The sequence below is a fragment of the Nerophis lumbriciformis genome, linkage group LG12, assembly GCF_033978685.3.
Source record: "Nerophis lumbriciformis linkage group LG12, RoL_Nlum_v2.1, whole genome shotgun sequence".
NCBI classification, from domain to species: domain Eukaryota; kingdom Metazoa; phylum Chordata; class Actinopteri; order Syngnathiformes; family Syngnathidae; genus Nerophis; species Nerophis lumbriciformis.
Genome location: NC_084559.2, coordinates 13,356,045 through 13,383,863, shown reverse-complemented (window position 1 = coordinate 13,383,863; position 27,819 = coordinate 13,356,045). Strand labels below are relative to the sequence as shown.

Genomic DNA, 27,819 nt, shown 5'->3' with positions numbered 1-27,819 from the left:
CACCCGAACGCCTCCCTAGGGAGGTGTTTAGGGCACGTCCGACCGGTAGGAGGCCGCGGGGAAGACCCAGGACACGTTGGGAAGACTATGTCTCCCGGCTGGCCTGGGAACGCCTCGGGGTCCCACAGGAAGAGCTGGACGAAGTGGCTGGGGGAGAGGGAAGTCTTGGCTTCCCTGCTTAGGCTGCTGCCCCCGCCACCCGACCTCGGATAAGCGGAAGAAGATGGATGGATGGATGGAGTATTGTTTATTATTAATTATTGTTATATATATATATTGACTATATATATATATAATAAATTATTGAACATTACTTCTCCCTGGTGTCTGAGCCGTCATCTCCTCTCAGCAACCATAATACTTTTGACCAAGCACATAAATGTGTCTTGATTTAGAACAATAATACACACTTGAAATATTGCATTTGACATGGAATTGGTTCTAGTCTGAGTCGACCCTCTGAAAGGTGCCAGCAGAATAAGAGTTAGCACAAGATGGCAGTAGTAAGCCTTGCAAAGGGAGCACATCAAGTGGTGCAGACTAGCAGGGCTTGAGAGAGAGCACACACAGGCTTTAGTCCAGCATTCAGATGTGACAAATTTACAAGCAGCTCGACCTTCTCCCGAGTCCGGCTCGGGGGACCCTCTGATCGGCTTCCGCAGGACAAAAACACATGCACCAAAGGACAAACTGATTTGTCCTAAAATGGCCACCTTTGCTAGAAAAAAAATCACTACAGATGAATTATGGAGAGGCTAAAATGTGACAAGGATGAAATCACCCACTCATGTGATTCTTCCCGAGGAGCCAGAGGGGCCTGCTGAAGACTGATTTCACCCGCTTGATAGGTGCGTTCACATATGGATGCAAACTGAAACACTGGCCATTATAATGCTGCTGCGTACAGACAAAAACAGAGATTGTGTATAAAAACAGGAATCTAACACCCACCCTTTCCTGTCCATAACTCACTGCTGCCTGCAAGTTAGATACACACCCCCTGCAGCTTTAATTGGCATAAATGTTGAGTCTGCCTGCAGATATACTCATCTATCATCAGAAGCATGCATCTGATATAGATGTTTACATTAGTTACATCATAGAGCAGTAGCATCAATTGGAATTCCTTGATTCGATTACACTCAACATTCAAACATCTCTACTTCACATATGTTTATTACAGTGACGTGCAGTCACTAGAGGCAGGTGAGGCCCCGCCTCACCTGCCATCATGGAAAGAAAAAAAATGTAAAAAGAAAAAAAAAAAATTAAATTGTTATATGTATCCAGTGATTATACTATAAAGTTATTTTCCATTTAACTTCACCAGTTTTAGATTATTTTTATTCAAAATCGCTGGATTTTCACATTTGCCGTTCAAATACGGTGCGGTGAACAGAAGCCAGTTGAGGCACGTCACTCAGTGCCTCAACATGGATTCTGGACTCGGCTAACTGCTGGCCTGCTGTGCAGTGACACCGTATTGCTATATGAACTATATTATACATTTCCATAGTTTAGTTAGCTGAGGTATATAATGTACAGTGTATTTTGTCAACAACTGTATGTGTGTAACGTATTTCTTGTGCTGAGCGATCATAAAACGGCTGCAAAAGACGCACTGGCTGAGGCTCCAGTAATCCCGCCTCCTGCACCCCCGCCGTAGAATTGTTATATCAACTAAAGCCCACACTTAAACTTTCCACGTGCAAGATTGAATCTATTTAAAAAAGTTATTTCATAAGAAGCCAAAAAGTGCAAAAACAATAATGTTCGTGTTGGAGGAGTTGTGAATGACTGCAGGGCCACAACATTAGGTACACCTGCAGATTGCAGGTGTACCTAATTCACAACTCCTCCAACACGAACATTATTGTTTTTGCACTTTTTGGCTTCTTATTAAATAACTTTTGTAACCTATTTTCATGGGCTTTCCTCTTTGTGATGCTAAGTTCCTGTTATGCGCTGTTATACAGTATATGCCTTGAGCTCTTATTTTGAAGGCGCTAAGAGCGGAAGTGATGACACGGAGTGGAGCGTAGGTTTTTGAAAAAAGGTAAATAAAGTGGTCCTCGTGTAAACTGGAGCCTCCGTGTTTGTTATTTTGTAGTTTCATACAGTATAGGCGACATTTATAAACCCTCGGTTACACTTTTTTTAAATAGATTCAATCTTGCACGTGGAAAGTTTAAGTGAGGGCTTTAGTTGCGGCGCATGGACTTAATTTATAAGTAAAGGTAAGACCATAATAACGTTTTTTTTAATTAAATGTGCTTTTTTGTGTGCTACAGTTTGTATGTGTAAAGTTAAAGTTAAGTTAAAGTAGCAATGATTGTCACACACACACTAGGTGTAATGAAATTTGTCGTCTGTATTTGACCCATCCCCTTGATCACCCCCTGGGAGGTGAGGGGAGCAGTGGGCAGCAGCGGCGCCGCGCCCGGGAATAATTGTTGGTGATTTAACCCCCAATTCCAAGCCTTGATGCTGAGTGCCAAGCAGTGCTGGTATGAGCTTTTAAACATAACCCGTTAACTGCTGCCAATCAAATGGTGAATAAGATACTCTTTAGGGTTCATATGTTTGTAAATCTGACTGTGATGAAGTCAGTGCCTCACCAGCCATCAACCTCACCGCACGTCACTGGTTTATTATGATTGTATTCAAGGACAGTGGCTTGAAAAAGTATTTACCGTATTTTCCGGACTATAAGGAGCACTTAAAATAATTTTTTCTCCCCTCAAAACTCGACAGTGCGTACGTTTGGTTGAGCTTACCTACCTCGAAGCTATTTTATTTGGCAAATGGTGTAATAATAAGTGTGAGCAGTAGATGGCAGTCAAACATAAGAGATATACGTGTAGACTGCACTACGTTGGCAATATGACTCAAGTACCGTATTTTTCGGAGTATAAGTCGCACCGTCCGAAAATGCATAACAAAGAAGGGAAAATACATATATAAGTCGCACTGGAGTATAAGTCGCATTTTTTTGGGGGAAATGTATTTGATAAAAGCCAACAGCAAGAATAGACATTTGAAAGGCAATTTAAAATAAATAAAGAATAGTGAACAACAGGCTGAATAAGTGTACGTTATATGAGGCATAAATAACCAACTGGTATGTTAACGTAACATATTATGGTAAGAGTCATTCCAATAACTATAACATATAGAACATGCTATACGTTTACCAAACTATCTGTCACCCATGAAATCTTATACGTCTAGTCTCTTACGTGAATGAGCTACATAATATTATTTGATATTTTACGGTAATGTGTTAATCATTTCACACATAAGTCGCTCCTGAGTATAAGTCGCACCCTCGGCCAAACTATGAAAAAAACTGCGACTTATAGTCCGAAAAATACGGTAAACAACACAAACATTTTAAATGTTCCATTGAAAATATAGAACATTACACACGGCGCTCAGAAATCTATTAAAATGTTTTAGTACGACTTTGGTAAGCTTGGTGGATTGTACTGTGCTTCAACATAGGAGTATTATTATGGTGTGTGTATAAGGTAAGACATATTATCTGGCGTTTTGTTTCGCAATATTATGCAAAAGCAACTTTTCATACATTCTGGTACATGCTGATCTGTATTTGGGATCTGCATTAATCCTGAAAAATTCCGCGGGTCCGCCTTTGTAGTCCGTGCCAAAACCGTATTCTTTTTCTCTATCTTCTTGTTATGGAACATTCATCCTCCACTGTTGCCATTTCTAATATAAAGTAGTGTAAAGTTCTTACTTATATCTGACAGTAAACTCGCCATGAAAGCGCTAAAACATACCGGTGTAGTGAGTTTACATTATTCACCCAAGGAACTGTAGTTATTAGAGTTCCGGTCGGACGTTTTTTCACAGGACAAATTTCCGGGTGTTGTTGTTGTTTCCGGATGAGGAGACGCTCCTATTGATTGAAGTAAAGTCTGAATGTCATTAAAACAGTTATCGCCATATTTTGACACTTCTTCCACTCCCGTCCTTGCACGCTACACCGCGACAACAAAGATGACGGGGAGAAGACGCTGTGGAAGGTGAGCCACGTAAATAAGACCCGCCCGCAAAACGGCGCATCCGGAAGCGACTGTCAGAAAGCGGCTTGAAGATGATGTGTAAAACATCATCTATGCAACATTTTGACCAAAGAACTACCATTACATGTTATGTAGACCACAAGGAAGTCTTTTACGCCCTATAATCCGGCGCCTTATATATGAAAAAAAATATCGAAAATATACCATTCATCGGCAGTGCGTCTTATAATCCGGTGGGCCCTATGTTCCGTAAAATACGGTAACCCCCAATTACAGCTGCAAGTGCACTCAATCAGCAGGTGTATAATTAGTACAATACTTGCATTATAAATAGAGATGTCCGATAATGGCTTTTTTTGCCGATATCCGATATTGTTCAAATCTTAATTACAGATTCCGATATCAACCGATATCGATATATACAGTCGTGGAATTAACACATTATTATGCCTAATTTTGTTGTGATGCCCCGCTGGATGCATTAAACAATGTAACAAGGTTTTCCAAAAAAAATCAACTCAAGTTATGGAAAAAAATGCCAACATGGCACTGCCAAATTTATTATTGAAGTCAGAAAGTGCTTTTTTTTTTTTTAACATGCCTCAAAACAGCAGCTTGGAATTTGGGACATGCTCTCCCTGAGAGAGCATGAGGAGGTTGAGGTGGGCGGGGTTGTGGGGGCGGGGTTTTTGGGTAGGGGGGTAGCGGGGGGTGTATATTGTAGCGTCCCGGGAAGAGTTAGTGCTGCAAGGGTTTCTGGGTATTTGTTCTGTTGTGTTTATGTTGTGTTACGGTGCGGATGTTGTCCCGAAATGTGTTTGTCATTCTTGTTTGGTGTGGGTTCACAGTGTGGCGCATATTTGTAACAGTGTTAAACTTGTTTATACGGCATACTTGCCAAACTTGAGACCTCCGATTTTGGGAGGTGGGGGGGTGGGGGGCGTGGTTGGGGGCGTGGTTAAGAGGGGAGGAGTATATTTACAGCCAGGGGCGCTGCTAGGGATTTTGGGCCCCATGAAAAGAATCTTTACAGGGCCCCCAACACAGTGTCATTATTTTTTCTGTATTATAATTTCATCATCATTAGGGGCCTCTCTGGGCCCCCCTCCATCATGGGCCCCTAGAATCCGTATCCTTTACCCCCCCCCCTTTTCGGCGCCCCTGTTTACAGCTAGAATTCACCAACTGGAGTATTTCATATATATATATATATATATATATATATATATATATATATATATATATATATATATATATGTATGAAATACTTGACTTTCAGTGAATTCTAGCTATATATATATATTTATTTATTTTATACTTGAATTTCAGTGTTCATTTATTTACACATATACACACACATAACACTCATCTACTCATTGTTGTACTTGAAAGTACAATGCAATACAATTCCGGGGCAATGGCACCTATCAAATACACAGTAATGAAAACACATTTGTTCTACTAACTGTACTGTGTGTTATGAGAGTAGAGTATGTGTGTGTGTGGCCCTTTAATAGGTGACAGCATGTGAGGTGAGTGACGTCAGTGAGTGTGTGGGCGAGAGAAGAGAGGGAGCGGGGTAGCGTGAGTGCGGGGAGGGACTAGTTGGTTTTGTGTTGGATTGGCTGTGTGCAAGCAATCAATAAAGCAAGATTTGCAACTAATCGCTGGACTCATCATTCACCCTCAAGACGTCCGCCGTGGAGACCCACCGCCGGGTAAGGTGAAGGGTGTTGCCCCGAGCATACATCGGCCCTGGAGAAGTGTCTCCCCTGCGCTCTTCGACTACGGTCTCGTTCTTCTGCTTTGTCTCCTTGTGTGCGCACACTGGACTCAGGTCCGCATGGAGCTGGAGGGGGCGTGGCCTCCAGCTCCGGCTGAATTCCGGGAGAAAATTTCTTCCGGGAGGTTTTCGGGAGAGGCGCTGAATCTCGGGAGTCTCCCGGAAAATCCGGGAGGGTTGGCAAGTATGTTATACGGCCACCCTCAGTGTGACCTTGCCCCGGAATTGTATTGCATTGTACTTTCAAGTACAACAATGAGTAGATGAGTGTTATGTGTGTGTATATGTGTAAATAAATGAACACTTGTGTGTGTGTGTGAAAAGCCCAAGATATTATGTGATTGGGCCGGCACGCAAAGGCAGTGCCTTTAAGGCACGCCCCCAATATTGTTGTCTGGGTGGAAATCGGGAGAAATTCGGGGGAATATATATATATATATATATATATATATATATATATATATATATATATATATATATATATATATATATATATATATATATATATATATATATATTCTACAGTGGTTGTAACGTGACAAGATGTGGACAAGTTAAAAAGGGTATAGGTACTTTTCCAAGCCCCTATGCATCTAAATATATGCGGACACTGTTGCTGTATGATTTGCACCCTCCCGCCATTTCCACTCACAGTCCATTGTCCGGCACCAAGGTTCTGCAGAGCACCCGCAGCGGCCTCCAGGGTGTTGTAGTTCTGACTCTCCGTCAGGAGAGAAAGGTAGAGCCTCACTACCTCTGGCTGATACAGCAGCTCAAAACCTGCATAGAAACACACAACATGCGACATGAGGACGCAGCGTTTAACAAAGACATCGCACAACGGTGACACTGATGATTATTATGATTATTTACTACGAAGCCACGTTGTTGTAACACGTGGCTTGGCATTGTCTTGCTGAAATAAGCAGGGGCGTCCATGGTAATGTTGCTTGGATGGCAGCATATGTTGCTCCAAAAACCTGTATGTACCTTTCAGCATTAATGGTGCCTTCACAGATGTGTAAGTTACCCATGTCTTGGGCACTAATACAACCCCATACCATCACACATGCTGGCTTCTGAACTTTGCGCCTATAACAATCCGGATGGTTCTTTTCCTCTTTGTTCCAAAGGACACGACGTCCACAGTTTCCAAAAAACAATTTGAAATGTGGACTCTTTAGACGACAGAACACTTTTCCACTTTGCATGAGTCCATTTTAGATGAGCTCGGGGCCCAGCGAAGCCGGATGCGTTTCTGGGTGTTGTTGATAAATGGCTTTCGCTTTGCATAGTAGAGTTTTAACTTGCACTTACAAATGTAGCGACCAACTGTAGTTACTGACAGTGGGTTTCTGAAGTGTTCCTGAGCCCATGTGGTGATATCCTTTACACACTGATGTCAAATTTTTGATGCAGCGCCACCTGAGGGATCCAAGGTCGCGGGGCATTCTATGTTACGTGCAGGGATTTATCCAGATTCTCTGAACCTTTTGATGATATTACAGACCTTAGATGGTGAAATCCCTAAATTCCTTGCAATAGCTGGTTGAGAAATGTTGTTCTTAAACTGTTCAACAATTTGCTCACGCATTTCTTCACAAAGTGGTGACCCTCGCCCCGTCCTTGTTTGTGAACGACTGAGCACTTAGTAGAAGCTGCTTTTATCAACTCAATCATGGCACCCACCTGTTCCCAATTAGCCTGAACACCTGTGGGATGTTCCAAATAAGTGTTTGATGAGCATTCCCCAACTTTATCAGTCTTTTTTTTGCCACTTGTGCCAGCTTTTTTTGAAACATGCTGCAGGCATCAAATTCCAAATGAGCTAATATTTGCAAAAAAATAACCAGTTCGAACATTAAATATCTTGTTTTTGCAGTCTTGAAAAGGATTTGCAAGCAATAATAATAATAATAATAATAATAATAGATTTTATTTGTAAAAAGCACTTTACATTGAGTAAACAACCTCAAAGTGCTACAGTGTATTAAAAAAAATAAAAATACAAAGATAATAAAAAATAAATGAAAATAGCTAAAACTAAAAAATAGCTAAAAATCAAATTCCAAGCAGGCAAAAAAATAACAAAGTTTTTCAGTTCGAACGTTAAATATCTTGTTTTGCAGTCTTGAAAAGGATTTGCAAGTAATAATAATAATAATAATATATTGTATTTGTAAAAAGCACTTTACATTGAGTAAACAACCTCAAAGTGCTACAGTTTATTTAAAAAAATAAAAATACAAAGATAATAAAAAATAAATGAAAATAAAAACTAGAACAGCCAAATAGCTAAAACTAGTATGCACATATCTAAAAAAAGGCTTTTTTAAAAAAAAAGAAGGCTTTTTAAGCCTTTTTTAAAAGCATCCACAGTCTGTGGTGCCCTCAGGTGGTCAGGGAGAGTATTCCAAAGAATGGTTTTCACTGGTTTTGAGGTTTGCAAAACAACAAATATCCCCTCTTAACAATATATGATTGCATAACGACAGGAAATACTTTGGAATGACGAACGAGAAGGACATGAGAGAGATATTATTGATCCAGCGAGCCTCTGCAAACTCAGTATTTGAAGAGGCCGCTAATCCCGCTCACACATTGCACATCCACCACAGTCAATCATTCGGCCTCCCTCTGATGGAAACATAATTACATTATCAGCTATTAGACAGAGCAGGCTCAGGGATGGAAAATCAAAGCTTCAAGAGAATGTAGTCATTTTACCAGTGATCACAACACGAGTGGTGGGGATTTTTGTGTGTATCACTTGTTTTGTCAAGGTTATTGTGAGCTTTTAGCATGACTGCAGATGTCTTACATTATTAATGACAGCATACATCACGCTGGTGGTAGGGGTACAAGGATAGTAATAGTAACTGCATCTAAACAGACAATCACACAATCTATTAGACTAGTACTACTACACTGTGGGTCTGGTCTATAAAGATCCAAATACCACACACTAAACACAGTGTGCAAACTATATTATTGCATGTAGTATTTAGTGGGCATGGTGCGGGTAATCTAAGACTGTACTCAATTGATAAGAAGTGCAAAAGTGGTGCAGACTGCCTTATTTAAATGAGAACTTTCCAACCAAGGAAACAGTCATTGCCCTCCACATACCGTATTTTCCGCACTATAAGGCGCACCTAAAAACCACAAATTTTCTCAAAAGCTGACAGTGCGCCTTATAACCCGGTGCGCTTTATATATGGATTAATATTAAGATTCATTTTCATAAAGTTTCGGTCTCGCAACTACGGTAAACAGCCGCCATCTTTTTTCCTCGTAGAAGAGGAAGTGCTTCTTCTTCTACGCAAGCAACCGCCAAGGTAAGCACCCGCCCCCATAGAACAGGAAGCGCTTCTTCTTCTACTGTAAGCAACCACCCGCCCGCGTAGAAGAAGAAGAAGCGCGCGGATATTACGTTTCATTTCCTTTGTGTGTTTACATCTGTAAAGACCACAAAATGGCTCCTACTAAGCGACAGGGATCCGGTTCATGAAAAGACGCAATCTCTCCATCCGCACACGGATTACTATTACACAGCAACTGCCTAAAGACTTTCAAGAAAAGCTGGCTACTTTCCGTGCATATTGTAAAAACAAGATAGCTGAAAAAAAGATCCGGCCAGAGAACATTATCAACATGGACGAGGTTCCACTGACTTTTGATATTCCTGTGAACCGCACTGTGGATACAACGGGAGCACGTACGGTGAATATTCGCACCACAGGGAATGAGAAGTCATCCTTCACTGTGGTTCTAGCTTGCCATGCTAATGGTCAGAAACTTCCACCCATGGTGATATTCAAAAGGAAGACCTTGCCAAAAGAGACCTTTCCAGCCGGCGTCATCATAAAAGCTAACTCGAAGGGATGGATGAAGAAAAGATGAGCGAGTGGTTAAGGTAAGTTAACGCGAAGAGGCCGGGTGGCTTTTTTCACGCAGCTCCGTCCATGTTGATATACGACTCCATGCGCGCCCACATCACGCTGGTTTTTAATATATTATTAAAGTTTGACTGACCTATCTGACTGTTTTTTTGACATTCCTTTAGCGCAGTTAGATGCGGCTTATAACACGGGGCGGCTTATAGATGGACAAAGTTTTGAAATATGCCGTTCATTGAAGGCGCGGCTTATAACCCAGGGCGCCTTATGGTGCGGAAAATACGGTATATGTGCCGTCAATCCAACCTGTGCTGATTCGTCATGTTGTGCGATAAGTTTAAGTTCAATTATTCTCTGCATTTCACCCGTGACCCTTGATCACCCCCCTGGAAGGCGAGGGGAGCAGTGAGCAGCAGCGGTGGCAGCGCCCGGGAGGATATGCAGGTACACCCCACCTTTTCACCAAAACCACACTGCAAAAAGTCAGTGTTCAAAAACAAGAAAAAAACACACAAAAATGAGGGGTATTTTATTTGAACTAAGCAAAAGTATCTGCCAATAGAACAAGAAAATTTGGCTTGTCAAGACTTTCCAAAACAAGTAAAATTAGCTAACCTCAATGAACCACAAAATACCTTAAAATAAGTATATTCTCACTAATAACAAGTGCACTTTTCTTGGTAGAAAAAAAAAGAGACCTTTTTGCTTAATATGTTGAAAAATATTCTTAAATGAAGTAAATGCTAGTGCCATTATCTTGACATAATGATATTACATTTCTTGAAACCAGCAAACTTATACTAAAAACTAATTTATTGTTCTTAATGGAAAGGCAACAAGGCAAACGCTTGTTACTCTCGGGGTCTCCTAGCCGTTCAGGCATATTATATTGTCTAAAAATGCATTTTTCCATTGATAACATGACATCATCGCGCCAAGTGCGTGCTCTTTCAGTCAATTAGTGCGCATATATACAGCCCGGCCCCCGGCCAAACAAACTGGGGACGGCATGGCGCGGTTGGGAGAGTGGCCGTGCCAGCAACCTGAGGGTTCTTGATTCAATCCCCACCTTCTACCAACCTCGTCACGTCCGTTGTGTCCTTGAGCAAGACACTTCACCCTTGCTCCTGATGGGTCGTGGTTAGGGCCTTGCATGGCAGCTACCGCCATCAGTGTGTGAATGGGTGAATGTGGAAATAGCGTCAAAGCGCTTTGAGTACCTTGAAGGTAGAAAAGCGCTATACAAGTTAACCCATTTACCATTTACCATTGTTCTTACTGTCAGAACAGTGGGGTCTCAATCAATGAGATGGTTGTACCAAAGGCAACACCACAGTGTATGAAGGTGAGAGTAGTATATGAAAACTTTACTTTAAGCTCTGAAGTCAGTAGTACTGATTGAGCTGACAGTGCCATGGGAGGAGGGACTGGAAGCTGCCTACGAGAGAAAGAAGGCAAAGTATGCAGACCTGGTCGCGGAGTGCAGAGAAAGTGGATGGAGGGTGAGACTGTATCCGGTGGAGGTGGGAGCCAGAGGCTTCGTGGGCAGATCAACACCCCGTCTGCTCAAGGACCTGGGACTACGTGGAGCCACCCTGAGCAGATCCACCAAGGAGCTCTCAGAAGTAGCAGAGAAAGCTGGCCACTGGCTCTGGCTCAAACGACGCGACAAGGCTTGGGGAGCAACATCCAAGTAGGTTTTGCTGCAGGGGGTGTCAGGGAGACGTCCCTGTTCACTGCCCCGCCACCGGGAGATGTTCTGGGCTAAGGGGCGAAACGTCAATGAGAGGTGGTCCCCAGCTGAAGACCCTGCAGCAAAACCTTTTCTGGTATGCGGCCAGGTTTAGGCCTGCCTCAGGGAAGAGGACGTCCCTGCCATGCACAGTCCACCACAGGCACCGGTGGAGGTGCGACAGGCCTAAGGCCCAGCGGCAAGACCACCTTGCTGTAATTAAAATCCACGGTGGAAAGTTGCACAACTAATGGTGGAAGTAGTTCCGTATCGATTGCAATTAAGGGTAAGGAGTAGCATTGAGGCAGACTGGTAAATGATAATGGATTAACTGATATGTGACTCCTCTCTGACTCGACCATCTGCTTGCCTTTGGGAACGTTAGCTCTAAGTGCATCAGACAGGATGCAAAGATATACCAATACACACATCAAGACGTGGGCCCGGCTAGTCAAAAAGCTATGCTCATCAATCAAAGATGTACAAGCCTCTGCCTCAAAACGATCCCTCCATTATTTATTTATTATTTTTAAAAACGACAGGCAGAGAAAAAGGGTGACGGGTATACAGATGGAGATTGTGAGGAGGCGTGGCCTGCGGACCTGCAGCGAGGCGGGGCGACAGGTGCGTAGATGGCGCACTTGCCTCATCACCTGTCACTGTATAAAAGGGCAGCGGCCGGGAACGAGGGGGTTGGTGGAGTCGGAGTGGACGGCCGAGACGGAGACGAAGACGCGGAAGGCTGAAAAGCGACCGGAAGAGCGAGACGGGGAGAAGAGGCGAGTGCTGAAAAGCGACCGGAGAAGGAGGTTTATTGAAAAATAAACAAAATCTCCAAACCGTCAAGCCTGTCATGTCCGTCATTGGTGGTCCGAGGAACCCGGAGGTGCGAGTCCTCCACAGGGATATAGAAAGTAAACAACAGCACAGACCTGATCTTTAGAGTCCGGACTTTTAGGTAACTCAAATATTATACGTGTGTTTTGTCTTGCTGGAATCCTGCGTGTGGCAGAAGAAAAATATTCAAGACAAGAGTAAAAACAAATACTTGGAAGACCAATGGGAAGCACTGCTCACCACAGACACAATTTACTTTAGTCTTTTAATGTGGAATTCACAGGTTCCTCTCGTTCCACATTTGCATCTTATGCACATTTGACCTCCGAGCTCCCTTTCATGTGTCTTTATATAAATATATGCAGCCACATGGGGAACTAATGAAGACTCTTGAAAGGCAGAGCCACAGAGAGGCCGCGACTTATCACAAGTGCCGCGTGCTAGTTTAGTAATAATTGCTTCATTAAATACAGACCGAGCAGTAGAGTCATGTAAACAAAACCGAAAAAAAAACCTGTCAAGACTTACAGAGGTGTAAGACATACAATTTGCTACATCATTATATAATGATTACCTTCTCTCTATCGTTAGGAATGTTAAAATGTTACCTTGCCTTGACTGTTGATTAAGATTTTATAATGGCAGTTTGACGTTGGTGCTATCGTAATTTTTGGACTACAAGCCACTACTTTTCCCATGCATTGAAATCTGTGTAGTGGGTAGACTGAGGGTTGCAGGTTCACTCCCCGCCTCATGCCATCCAAATCGCTGCCGTTGTGTCCTTGGGTAGGACACTTCACCCTTTCCCCGAGTGATAGGTGGTGGTCGGGGCAGTACGGCGGAACAGGGGTTAGTGCATGTGCCTGACAATACGAAGGTCCTGAGTAGTCCTGGGTTCAATCTCGGGCTCGGGATCTTTCTGTGTGGAGTTTGCATGTTCTCTCCGTGACTGCGTGGGTTCCCTCCGGGTACTCCGGCTTCCTCCCACCTCCAAAGACATGCACCTGGGGATAGGCCCCTCCCACCTCCAAAGACATGCACCTGGGGATAGGCCCCTGCCACTTCCAAAGACATGCACCTGGTGATAGGCCCCTCCCACCTCCAAAGGACCCTGCCACTTCCAAAGACATGCACCTGGGGATAGGCCCCTCCCACCTCCGAAGGACCCTGCCACTTCCAAAGACATGCACCTGGGGATAGGCCCCTGCCAACTCCAAAGACATGCACCTGGGGATAGGCCCCTGCCAACTCCAAAGACATGCACCTGGGGATAGGCCCCTCCCACCTCCAAAGGACCCTGCCACTTCCAAAGACATGCACCTGGGGATAGGTCCCTGCCAACTCCAAAGAAATGCACCTGGGGAAAGGCCCCTCCCACCCCCGAAGACATGCACCTGGGGACAGGCCCCTGCCACTTCCAAAGACATGCACCTGGGGATAGGCCCCTCCCACCTCCAAAGACATGCACCTGGGGATAGGCCCCTGCCACTTCCAAAGACATGCACCTGGGGATAGGCCCCTCCCACCTCCAAAGGACCCTGCCACTTCCAAAGACATGCACCTGGGGATAGGCCCCTGCCAACTCCAAAGACATGCACCTGGGGATAGGCCCCTGCCACCTCCAAAGACATGCATCTGGGGATAGGCCCCTCCCACCCCCGAAGACATGCACCTGGGGATAGGCCCCTGCCACTTCCAAAGACATGCACCTGGGGATAGGCCCCTCCCACCTCCAAAGGACCCTGCCACTTCCAAAGACATGCACCTGGGGATAGGCCCCTGCCAACTCCAAAGACATGCACCTGGGGATAGGCCCCTGCCACCTCCAAAGACATGCATCTGGGGATAGGCCCCTCCCACCCCCGAAGACATGCACCTGGGGATAGGCCCCTGCCACTTCCAAAGACATGCACCTGGGGATAGGTTGATTGGCAACACTACATTGGCCCTAGTGTGTGAATGTTGTCTGTCTATCTGTGTTGGCCCTGTGATGAGGTGGCGACTTGTCCAGGGTGTACTCCGCCTTCCGCCCGAATGCAGCTGAGATAGGCTCCAGCACCCCCCGCGACCCCAAAAGGGACAAGCGATAGAAAATGGAGGTGGAGGTGGTGGTTGGAGGGGCCGTAGGCGCAAACTGGCAGCCACTCTTCCGTCAGTCTGCCCCAGGGCAGCTGTGGCTATGAAAGTAGCTTACCACCACCAGGTGTGAATGAATGAAGGCTTCTCACTTCTCTGTGAAGCGCTTTGAGTGTCTAAGAAAAGCGCTATATAAATCTAATCCATTATTATTATTATACAGCGGCTAATTTATGGATTTTTTTCAGGTTCACAAGCGTCACATGGCGCAAATAAATCTAGCCTCGTCACATCAGACCAATGAAATTGCCGAACGGGTCAAGGTGGAGCAATAAAATTGTTCACATTAAATCAAACGGCGAGTGGTGTTTTGTTATTGGACTTTTATGCTTGTCACAAATTGTCCATGACGAACATATGGGTGTCCATATGTGCACTTGGTACCTTGACACACTAGGCCGCGGTTCGGTGATCAACTTTGCGGTTTGTGTCATTGGATTTGCTATCTCATGTTTTGGACACTCAGCTTTCTACCGATCACCACCTGGTAATGAGTTGGTGCTGGGTATGACGTTAAACTACATCCAGGCATTGGATGGGAGGTTGTGTGTGGGGTTAGTGAGTCCCAACTAAAGTCTATAAAATGCACACAAAGAACCGTTTGCACCTTCTCTTGTGACTGGCGGGCGGTCAGCGCCATAAAGCTGAGCGGGTCCCTGGGTAATTGGGGCGCGGACAACCAACAGGACAGACTAAGTTCAACAGCCCAGTAAGGCAATTAGTCTAGGAGAAGGATCTCTGATATAAAATACCCCTTCCAACCCGCACCAAGCCAGCGTGGAAGGTGTAGGCTAATAACCAGCATGAAAAGTACGCCAAGAAGACGGCCCCCAGTCCCCAGCAGTTCCAGAGGGAACAGTGCAGTGGCAGGGAGCAGCTAGAGATCGTTCACTATGGCAGAAACATGCTGAGGCTTTCGTCCAGCAGTGGACTGACAACGGCTGATGATGATGATGATGAATGAGTTGGCACCAATGTTTGGGGAGGATGCCGGTCAGACCTGGCAGGCTAAAATGCATTTTGAGGGTCTGCTGGAAACATCTAGCAGAGTCTACACTCAGAGAGAGTTTCAATTACCACCTCCGGAAGAACTTTGAACATGTCACAAGGGAGGCGCTGGACACTGAGTCCAAGTGGACCATGTTCCGTACTTTCGGCCGATCAGAGCTGTGGCCGCAAGTTGGAATGGTGGTAGTTCGTCGAGGAATGCCGTCAAGCTGAAGAAAGACTCCTATTGGATCCTTTTGGCTCGCAGAGGTAAACATTCGAACATAGGCGGAGTTTGGAGAAGCCATGGAAAAACGACTTCCAGACGACTCCGAAGCAATTCTGGACCACCATCCACCGCCTCAGAAGGGGGAAGCAGTGCACTGTCAACACTGTTTATGGTGGGGATGATGTGCTGCTGACGTCAACTCAGGATGTGGAAGGAATACTTTGAAGGCCTCATCAATCCCACCTACACGTCTTCCTATGAGAAATCAGTGCCTGGGGAATCTGTGGTGGGCTCTCTGATTCCTAGGGCTGAGGTTGCAGAGGCAGTTAAAAAGCTCCTCGGGGGCAGGGCCCCGAGATTGGTTGAGATCTGCACGGACTTACTTAAGGCTCTGGATGCTGTGGGGCTGTTGTCTTGTATGTTCACTATTTTATTTAAGGACAAACTTGCAATAATAAACACATGTTTAATGTACCCTAAGATTTTTTGTTAAAATAAAGCCAATAATGGCATTTTTTGTGGTCCCCTTTATTTAGAAAAGTACCGTATTTTCCGCACATTCAGTGAATGGCCTATTTTAAAACTTTGTTCATATATAAGGCGCACCACATTATAAGGCGCATAGAATAGACACTACAGTAGAGGCTGGGTTACTTTATGCATCCCGTAGTTGCGAGACCTGTTTTGGCTCAATATTGGTCCATATATAAGGCGCACTGTCAGCTTTTGAGAAAATTAGAGGTTTTTAGGTGCGCCTTATAGTGCGGAAAATACGGTACCAAAAGTACCGAACAGTATCGGAATAATTTTGGTACCAAAATATTGGTATCGGGACAACACTAATCTGTTGTGACCAGTTGTCACCTGTCACTCATTTGCAACGCAACATCATACACAACAAATTGCTATGTCTTTATTTTGTTTATAGTTCAGATAGGACACTTGAGCAGTGCGCACCTGGGGGGGACCTGAGGGGGAACAATGGCCTTGAAGTATCCGTAACCCTTCAACCACTAAATAGATAAGCATTCTTGAAAATGGACTGAAGGCTGAAATGTGGAAGTATACCCGACCTAAACATGACAGAAAGCCTGTAACAAACTTCTGAAAAAAACGCCTACTGAGCCCAAATACTGGGCACTTTTGGACTGCAAAGGCACCCCTCATACTTTGTCTTTTCAGATGGACAGCATCCAGGAGTCAAAGTTTCATTATCTCCCCCGGTACCCATTTGGACTGGACTGTAGATCGGCGCTTCTATGAATAGCCCTGGGGCATTGAACATTAGCATATCCACATTGCAGTTGGCCTCAGTTTACTGGATGCTGACAAAGGAAGGCAGAAGGTGGGTGTGCCTGTCTCTTGTACTGCTGCCCGTCAGTTTGAGACCACAAAAGCATCCTGGTACGGGAAAGTCAGAGTTGGGGTAAGAGCTACAGAGTGCCAAAAACAGACAACGAGGCAACACAGATTCTTACATCTCTAGCTTCCTCCAAGTCTGTATTCTAACCACAGGTGGCCACCGATCCACTGAACTATTTTAGCACAAAAGGGATCCATTTTCAGCCAGCAGTTGCTGCAATGCCAGGGTAATACTTGTATTTTTCTCTGCTGGTAGCTCAGTGGAATCCTGCTGAAGGGAACTGTCAGAATAATTGTATATAAGTTATCACACAACTTGTTTTCCCATTAGTTCAGGCTGCCCTGCGAGAAGACAAAAGCTGTCTTTGTCCTGCCGCTTGTAAACCTCCACTGTGTGCGATGGGGTGCGACGTGGATGGGTCGGTTTCCCTGATCTATTGGACAGCCACAGGAAAGCCTTGTCACGACCCGAGATCTACAAAGCAGAGAGGGAGCAGACCTGACCTCGGTCTCGGCACCTTTTCTTTTAACTGTTTATGACCGAGTGCAACAGCTATTTATGACCACCTCCCCTTAGGAGCAGCTGCGTAATGTAATGTAATGTAATCAGGAAATGCTCAAATTAAGGAGGAGGCGTGGAGCTCTCTCCTCAGAGCGTGGGACGACACTGTACAAGGGTACAGGTCCACGCGCTCTCCTCGTGAGCTAAATTGAATCCTGTCTCTTGTTTGATTTCTTTGCGTCTTGTCTTGTCCAATAGATGTCATCGGTGTTTGAACCTGACAGGAACAAGCGGGTGAAAGTAGCCCCTACAACATGCTGGTAAAAATGACAGAAAGATCAAACACCCTGACCCTTCCTTTAATACAACCCCAGAGGCAGACTTAAATACAGCGTGTGCATCAAAAGACATCTGCAGGGATGGGCAAGCTACCGTAAATTGCGGAATATACTTTTTTCCTAGATTTTGAACCCTAGAGCAGTGGCTGAAGAGGTCGCCAACTTACTGCACAATCAGTTGCTACAGAGCTGGGTTTGGAGGTTGCCAGGAGAACGGTACATTCCGGACTACGTTGTGCCGAGTGTGAAATTTGGTGGAGGAGGAATTATGGTGTGGGGTTGCTTTTTAACTATCGTGGGATCACACTCCTCAGCCTTCCCGGTAAGGTCTATTCAGGTGTACTGGAGAGGAGGCTACGCCGGATAGTCGAACCTCGGATCCAGGAGGAACAGTGTGGTTTTCGTCCTGGTCGTGGAACTGTGGACCAGCTCTATACTCTCGGCAGGGTCCTTGAGGGTGCATGGGAGTTTGCCCAACCAGTCTACATGTGTTTTGTGGACTTGGAGAAGGCATTCGACCGTGTCCCTCGGGAAGTCCTGTGGGGAGTGCTCAGAGAGTATGGGGTATCGGAATGTCTGATTGTGGCAGTCCGCTCCCTGTATGATCAGTGCCAGAGCTGGGTCCGCATTGCCGGTAGTAAGTCGGACACGTTTCCAGTGAGGGTTGGACTCCGCCAAGGCTGCCCTTTGTCACCTATTCTGTTCATAACTTTTATGGACAGAATTTCTAGGCGCAGTCAAGGCGTTGAGGGGATCCGGTTTGGTGGCTGCAGGATTAGGTCTCTGCTTTTTGCAGATGATGTGGTCCTGATGGCTTCATCTGGCCAGGATCTTCAGCACTCACTGGATCGGTTCGCAGCTGAGTGTGAAGCGACTGGGATGAGAATCAGCACCTCCAAGTCCGAGTCCATGGTTCTCGCCCGGAAAAGGGTGGAGTGCCATCTCCGGCTTGGGGAGGAGATCTTGCCCCAAGTGGAGGAGTTTAAGTACCTCGGAGTCTTGTTCACGAGTGAGGGAAGAGTGGATCGTGAGATCGACAGGCGGATCGGTGCAGCGTCTTTAGTAATGCGGACGCTGTATCGATCCGTTGTGGTGAAGAAGGAGCTGAGCCGGAAGGCAAAGCTCTCAATTTACCGGTCGATCTACGTTCCCATCCTCACCTATGGTCATGAGCTTTGGGTTATGACCGAAAGGACAAGATCACGGGTACAAGCGGCCGAAATGAGTTTCCTCCGCCGGGTGGCGGGGCTCTCCCTTAGAGATAGGGTGAGAAGCTCTGCCATCCGGGAGGAGCCCAAAGTAAAGCCGCTGCTCCTCCACATCGAGAGGAGCCAGATGAGGTGGTTCGGGCATCTGGTCAGGATGCCACCCAAACGCCTCCCTAGGGAGGTGTTTAGGGCACGTCCGACCGGTAGGAGGCCGCGGAGAAGACCCAGGACTCGTTGGGAAGACTATGTCTCCCGGCTGGCCTGGGAACGCCTCGGTGTCCCACAGGAAGAGCTGGACGAAGTGGCTGGGGAGAGGGAAGTCTGGGCTTCCCTGCTTAGGCTGCTGCCCCCGCGACCCGACCTCAGATAAGCGGAAGAAGATGGATGGATGGATGGATGGGTTGCTTTTCAGGAGTTGGGCTTAGTGAAAGGAACTTTGAATGCTCCAGGATACCAAAACACCAGAACGGAGACTGAGAGCCAGGCCTTCTCGACCAACCATCAGTGTGTGACCTCACCAATGAGCTTTTGGAAGAATGGTGGAAAATTCCTATAAACACACTCGGCAACCTTGTGGACAGCCTTCCCAGAAGAGTTGAAGCTGTAATAGCTGCAAAAGGTGGACCCACATCACATTGAACCCTATGGGTTAGGAATGGGATGACACTTCAAGTTCATATGTGAGTCAAGGCAGGTGGCCAAATACTTTTGGCAATATGGTGTATAAAATACAAATCATCATCAATCTCCTTCAATTGATTATATGCTGGTGCTCTGCCAATGCAAGAGCCTACACAAATACACATGGCAATGGTTATTGGCAGATGCACATTCTTGCATCTCATAACTAACTATATTTGTTGTCAATATTAAACTGCACAATCAATTGATGTGGACAATTCGTAGGATTTAATGTATACTGTACATGATGGCTGAGCAAGTGTTGCCATGGTAACTCCACTCTGCTGCCAAATGTTTTCTTTCACTCAGTCTGGACAGCTGAGCCAGCAACAGCAAACTGCTGTCCTGGAGAACATTTCACAGAATGGGAACTATAGAATTCATTATTACATTGTTCACTTGTTGGAGCTGAAGACTGTCAGTTCATTAGAGCCCCAAAAAAACACTTTAAAATCCCATCTCCGTTTACCTTAAATCCATTATAACAAGTATTATTATTAGCCCCAATTGCTGCTATTAGTGGCTGAAACCCTCCTTTGCAGTAAACATCTTTTTTGGGATACTTCTCTTGTTGCCTTATTTGCATTTGACTTTATTAAATGTATTTGTATTATCATTTGGTGCAGCCGGCAGGAGGGGATAGAAAGAGATAAAAAAAAAAAGGAAGACAGAGGGGGGAATTGTGGGGACAAGAGGGGGATAAGACAGAGAGACAAAAAACAACAACAGCAAACATAACAATAACAACAACAACAACAATAGAGCAACATCAGCAAATAGGATATATATATATATATATATATATATATATATATATATATATATATATACAGAGGTGGGTAGAGTAGCCAGAAATTGTACTCAAGTAAGAGTACTGTTACTTTAGAGATTTATTACTCAAGTAAAAGTAAGGAGTAGTCACCCAAATATTTACTTGAGTAAAAGTAAAAAGTATGTTGTGAAAAAACTACTCCAGTACTGAGTAACTAATGAGTAACATACACACTCATATATATATATATATATATATATATATATATATATATATATATATATATATATATATATATATATATATATATATATATATATATATATATATACATACATTGATATATACAGTATATAATTTATATGTATTTATTTTCTGTTTTTGTTTACATGTTAAAGGTGTTTTAATGAATATACATGCATGTTTAACATATAGATTCCTTTCTTTAATGAAGACTAGAATATAAGTTGGTGTATTACCTGATTCTGATGACTTGCATTGATTGTAATCAGACAGTAGTGCTGATAATGTCCACGTTTTCAAATGGAGGAGAAGAAAAGTTCCTCCTTTCTGTCTAATACCACATGAAGGTGGTGGGTTTTTGGCATCCTATTTGTCCAGCTTCCATATTCGTTTTTATACACTTTACAAGAAATATATTGGCGTCAAACTCCGTAGCTTGCTAGCTTGTTTGCGCTGGCTTTCGGAGACTCTTGTTTTGAAAGCGCACGCGCGATGGAGCGGCACTTTTATTGTGAAGACAGGAACGTCCTCATGTGCGGTCAGTCTTGAGGCTTTTGACGGGATGTACGGTTGAAATAAAAAAAGTATATTTTTTTCCTTCACACTTTTGATTGATTGATTGGAACTTGTATTAGTAGATTGCACAGTACAGTACACATTCCGTACAATTGACCACTAAATGGTAACACCCCAATAAGTTTTTCAACTTGTTTAAGTCAGGTCATGTGACCACCTGGCTCTGTTTGATTGGTCCAACGTCACCAGTGACTGCATCTGATTGGTGGAACGAAGTGAAACGTCACCAGTAAGGCAGGCACTTTGAAGGTCTGTCTGACAGACCAAAACAAACAAAGCGTGCATTAACAGATCGATAAAAATTAGTAGCGAGTAGCGAGCTGAATGTAGATAAAAGTAGCGGAGTAAAAGTAGCGTTCCTTCTCTATAAATATACTTAAGTAAAAGTAAAAGGATGTTGCATTAAAACTACTCTTAGAAGTACAATGTATCCCAAAAGTTACTCAAGTAGATGTAACGGAGTAAATGTAGCGCGTTACTACCCACCTCTGTATATATATATATATATATATATATATATATATATATATATACATATATATATATATATATATATCAGTGACGTGCAGTTACTAGAGGCAGGTAAGGCGGGGCCTCACCTGCCATCATGGAAAGAAAAAAAATGTAAAAAGAACACAAAAAAATTAAATTGTTATATGTATTCAGTGATTATACTATAAAGTTATTTTCCATTTAACTTCACCAGTTTTAGATTATTTTTATTCAAAATCGCTGAATTTTCACATTTGCCGTTCAAATACTGAGAGGAGACGGTGCGGTGATCAGCAGCCAGTTGAGGCACGTCACTCAGTGCCTCAACTTGGATTGCGCAATGACTCGGCTAACTGCTGGCCTGCTGTGCAGTGAGACCGTATTGCTATATGAACTATATTATACATTTTCATAGTTTAGTTAGCTGAGGTATATAATGTACAGTGTATTTTGTCAACAACTGTATGTGTGTAACGTATTTCTTGTGCTGAGCGATCATAAAACGGCTGCAAAAGACGCACTGGCTGAGGCTCGCCTCCTGCACCCCCGCCGTAGAATTGTTATATCAACTAAAGCCCACACTTAAACTTTCCACGTGCAAGATTTTAAAAAAATTATTTCATAAGAAGCCAAAAAGTGCAAAAACAATAATGTTGGTGTTGGAGGAGTTGTGAATGACTGCAGGGACACAACATTAGATACACCTGCAGACTGCAGGTGTACCTAATTCACAACTCCTCCAACACGAACATTATTGTTTTTGCACTTTTCGGCTTCTTATTAAATAACTTTTGTAACCTATTTTCATGGGCTTTCCTCTTTGTGATGTTAAGTTCCTGTTATGCGCTGTTATACAGTATATGCCTTGAGCTCTTATTTTGAAGGCGCTAAGAGCGGAAGTGATGTCACGTTGCGGAGGTTTTTGAAAGAAGGTAAATAAAGTGGTCCTCGTGTAAACTGGAGCCTCCGTGTTTGTTATTTTGTAGTTTCATACAGTATAGGCGACATTTATAAACCCTCGGTTACACTTTTTTAAATAGATTCAATCTTGCACGTGGAAAGTTTAAGTGAGGGCTTTAGTTGCGGCGCATGGACTTAATTTCTAAGTAAAGGTAAGACCATAATAACGTTTTTTTTAATTAAATGTGCTTTTTTTGTGTGCTACAGTTTGTATGTGTAAAGTTAAAGTTAAGTTAAAGTACCAATGATTGTCACACACACACTAGGTGTAATGAAATTTGTCCTCTGCATTTGACCCATCCCCTTGATCACCCCCTGGGAGGTGAGGGGAGCAGTGGGCAGCAGCGGCGCCGCGCCCGGGAATAATTTTTGGTGATTTAACCCCCAATTCCAAGCCTTGATGCTGAGTGCCAAGCAGGGAAGAATGCTGGTATGAGCTTTTAAACATAACCCGTTAACTGCTGCCAATCAAATGGTGAATAAGATACTCTTTAGGGTTCATATGTTTGTAAATCTGACTGTGATGAAGTCAGTGCCTCACCAGCCATCAACCTCACCGCACGTCACTGATATATATATATATATATATATATATATATATATATATATATATATATATATATATATATATATATATACACATATATATAAAGTGAATATATATAATAAATCTATAGAGCTACATTTCACCCTGGTGTTGGTTGCCGTCATCTCCCTCCTACAATTATAACAATATGATGGTAAAAGTGATAGCAAATAAGCAGTTAGTTAAATAAATATTAATAATACAGAAATGACAATGAACATTATTACACTACAAATGGAACAATACAAATACCAAAAGAAATAGCGCTATTGATAATGAATAATAAAAATGATTTACCTATATTATCAAAAATACAGTTGTTCAAATGCAACAATACATATATGTAACGATAACTAGAAATACAAAAGAAAGCAGAAAAATGGAGGGGAAGAAAGAAAAGCCAGCTATATTAACCTTGTAGATTGTTATAGGTTAAGCTTTGTCAGTGTGCCATGTGTTAAAACTGTCTTTTAATGAATGTGGTATGGGCATATGATTCGTTGTGTTTTTTTACCGGAATGAATGGTGCTTCTGAACACAACCTTAACCTTAACATAACCTAGTGGTTAGAGCGTCCGCCCTGAGATCGGTAGGTTGTGAGTTTAAACCCCCCGGCCGAGTCATACCAAAGACTATAAAAATGGGACCCATTACCTCCCTGCTTGGCACTCAGCATCATGGGTTGGAATTGGGGGGTTAAATCACCAAAACATGATTCCCGGGCGCGGCCACCGCTGCTGCCCACTGCTCCCCTCACCTCCCAGGGGGTGATCGAGGGTGATGGGTCAAATGCAGAGAATAACTTCGCCACACCGAGTGTGTGTGTGATGTAATAATAATAATAATAATAGATTTTATTTGTAAAAAAGCACTTTACATTGAGTAAACAACCTCAAAGTGCTACAGTGTATTAAAAAAATTAAATAAAAAGATAATAATAAAGAAATAATTACAAATTAAAAACTAGAACAGACAAATACCGTATTTTTCGGACTATATTTTTTTCATAGTTTGGCCGGGGGTGCGACTTATACTCAGGAGCGACTTATGTGTGAAATTATTAACACATTAGCGTAGAATATCAAATAATATTATTTATCTCATTCACGTAAGAGACTAGACGTATAAGATTTCATGGGATTTAGCGATTAGGAGTGACAGATTGTTTGGTAAACGTATAGCATGTTCTATATGTTTGTCATGTCTGTGATCATGTTTTGTTTAGTTATGTTTTGCTTGGTTTTTGAACACTTTTTAGTTCTTGTCTTCACTCCCTTTGTCACCATAGTAACCATTAGTTTCACCTGGTTCACATAGTCATGTCACGCACCTGTCTCACGTTTTCACATTTTGAGTCACGCACCTGTTTTCACTAATCATGTCATCACTATTTAAGCCTGTAGTTGCCAGGCAAGTCAGCCTGGCGACATCACGCTTGACACACTCCTGACACTCTGTTTCATGTTCACAGTCCATGCTGCCCTGTTCGCGTCATCGCAAGTAAGTTTTGTTGATTAATGCCACAGTTAGTGTCTTTTGTTTTTTTTGTCCATAGTTCTGCCTTTGTGCGAGTTTTTGTTTTTATAGCCAAGTTTTGTACTTCCGCCCTTGTGCGCGCCTTTTGTTTATTCCTTATTTGAGTGTTAAAATTAAATATGTGCAAACCCCGTTTCCATATGAGTTGGGAAATTGTGTTAGATGTAAATATAAACGGAATACAATGATTTGCAAATCCATATCAACCCATATTCAGTTGAATATGCTACAAAGACAACATATTTGATGTTCAAACTGATAAACATTTTTTTTTTTTTGCAAATAATCATTAACTTTAGAATTTGATGCCAGCAACACGTGACAAAGAAGTTGGGAAAGGTGGCAATAAATACTGATAAAGTTGAGGAATGCTCATCAAACACTTATTTGGAACATCCCACAGGTGAACACAGGCACATTGGGAACAGGTGGGTGCCATGATTGGGTATAAAAGTAGATTCCATGAAATGCTCAGTCATTCACAAACAAGGATGGGGCGAGGGTCACCACTTTGTCAACAAATGCATGAGCAAATTGTTGAACAGTTTAAGAAAAACTTGTCTCAACCAGCTATTGCAAGGAATTTAGGGATTTCACCATCTACGGTCCGTAATATCATCAAAGGGTTCAGAGAAACGGGAAAAATCACTGCACGTAAGCAGCTAAGCCCGTGACCTTCCATCCCTCAGGCTGTACTGCATCAACAAGCGACATCCGTGTGTAAAGGATATCACCTCGTGGGCTTAAGAACACTTCAGAAACCCACTGTCAGTCACTACAGTTGGTCGCTACATCTGTAAGTGCAAGTTAAAACTCTCCTATGCAAGGCGAAAACCGTTTATCAACAACACCCAGAAACGCCGCCGGCTTCGCTGGGCCTGAGCTCATCTAAGATGGACTGATACAAAGTGGAAAAGTGATCTGTGGTCGGACGAGTCCACATTTCAAATTGTTTTTGGAAACTGTGGACGTCGTGTCCTCCGGACCAAAGAGGAAAAGAACCATCCAGATTGTTATAGGCGCAAAGTGTAAAAGCCAGCATCTGTGATGGTATGGGGGTGTATTAGTGCCCAAGACATGGGTAACTTACACATCTGTGAAGGCGCCATTAATGCTGAAAGGTACATACAGGTTTTGGAGCAACATATGTTGCCATCCAAGCAACGTTACCATGGACGCCCCTGCTTATTTGAGCAAGACAACCGGACAACCTTCACGCCATGTCCGGTCCAAATCATTTGCACCATGGGAAAACAAACCACGCCACAGTCCAAGTTTTGACAATGTTATAGTTATTTGAATGACTCTTATCATAATATGTTACGTTAACATACCAGTTGGTTATTTATGCCTCATATAACGTACACTTATTCAGCCTGTTGTTCACTATTCTTTATTTATTTTAAATTGCCTTTCAAATGTCTATTCTTGCTGTTGGCTTTTATCAAATACATTTCCCCCCAAAAAATGCGACTTATACTCCAGTGCGACTTATATATGTTTTTTTTTCCTTCTTTATTATGCATTTTCGGCCGGTGCGACTTATACTCCGAAAAATACGGTAGTGTCTGTCTCCAGTATTGTCCACACCTGTCTCCATCCAAACACAGCAGTGTGCTCTTAAACGCACGGCATGAAGCAAGGGAAAATATCGTTGAACCAAGCGTTTGGCTCTGTTTAGTCTGAGGGGAAATCTCCCGACTTATAGTCCGAAAAATACTGTAGCTAGAACTAGTATGTATATATCTAAAAAAAAAGAAGGCTTTTTTAAAAAAAAAGAAGGGTTTTTAAGCCTTTTTTAAAAGCATCCACATTCTGTGGTGCCCTCAGGTGGTCAGGGGGAGCGTTCCACAGATTGGGAGCGACGGAGCAGAAAGCCCGGTCTCCCATTGTTCGTAGCTTTGTCCTCGGAGGTTGGAGGGAGGTTAGCCTGTCCGGAGCGGAGGTGTCGTGTGGAGGATTTGGGGGTGAGTAGTTCTTTGAGGTAGAGGGGGGCATTTCCATGGAGGCAACGGTGGGTTAGTAGTAGGGATGTCCCGATCCGATATTTGGATCGGATCGGCTGCCGATATTTGCCAAAAATTGCGTATCGGCAAGGCATGGGAAAATGCCGATCCAGATCCAGTTTAAAAAAAAACTCCGGTCCGTGTTTTCCAACGCACCGATTTAAATAATACATTCCACTTTTCTGCTGCTCCGTAATTTCCGTTCCGCATTTTCCAGCACACCTTCAACACATCCACAATTCTCACGCAGTTGCTTTTAGCTGCTGGCATTACACGACAGGCTCTTCTCACTCTTTCCTGTGTCTCCCTCTCACAGACAGCAAGCGCACCTTCTTACTGTCACGTCATACGTCACATACGTATACGTCCTCCCCGAGCAGAGAGGTAGCAGCATGGCTAACGTTAGCTGTGATGCTAGCGCAGCCGTGCGAGCAACGCTCCCTCTAAGGTGCTCGCCTGTGCAATTGCGCACTGTTTAAGCGTCCTCTGCGCATAGCAAATCTATGCCACGCACAAAATCTAATAAAAAAATAAGCGCATAACAATTTTCAACACACGGACACGACAGAGAAAACAGTTTTCGTCATCATTGTTCAAATATTGTGACGTCTGTCGAGACGCTTATCTCCATTCGGTGCCACACGTCCACACCATCAAAATGCAGAGGCAAAAATTTCCACATCAACACCGTATGAAAAAATTAGTGATTTTTTGTAGTTGTGATTTCCTTCTCTGCATGAAAGTTTAAAAGTAGCATATATTAATGCAGTATGAAGAAGAATGTTTTAATGTAGACATGCAAGCCTTGAAAGAAAATGTTGAAAATCAAGACTACATTTCCTGCAAATGGGTGCATTTCTACCCTATATTTTAACTTTAGATTTATTCTCATATCAAACTCTTTT

General features: G+C 43.5%; 1 protein-coding gene across 6 annotated transcripts in view; it reads right to left on the bottom strand.

Annotated features, from left to right (window-relative positions):
* LOC140679258 (splicing regulator ARVCF-like) overlaps window positions 1–27,819 on the bottom strand; it is a 349,408-nt gene that overhangs the window by 30,508 nt on the left and 291,081 nt on the right. For all 6 annotated transcript variants that reach the window (XM_072914307.1, XM_072914309.1, XM_072914305.1 and 3 more), the window contains one exon: window positions 6,485–6,612. In XM_072914307.1, the coding sequence (XP_072770408.1) occupies window positions 6,485–6,612 (128 nt within the window). The remainder of the gene's footprint in view (window positions 1–6,484; window positions 6,613–27,819) is intronic.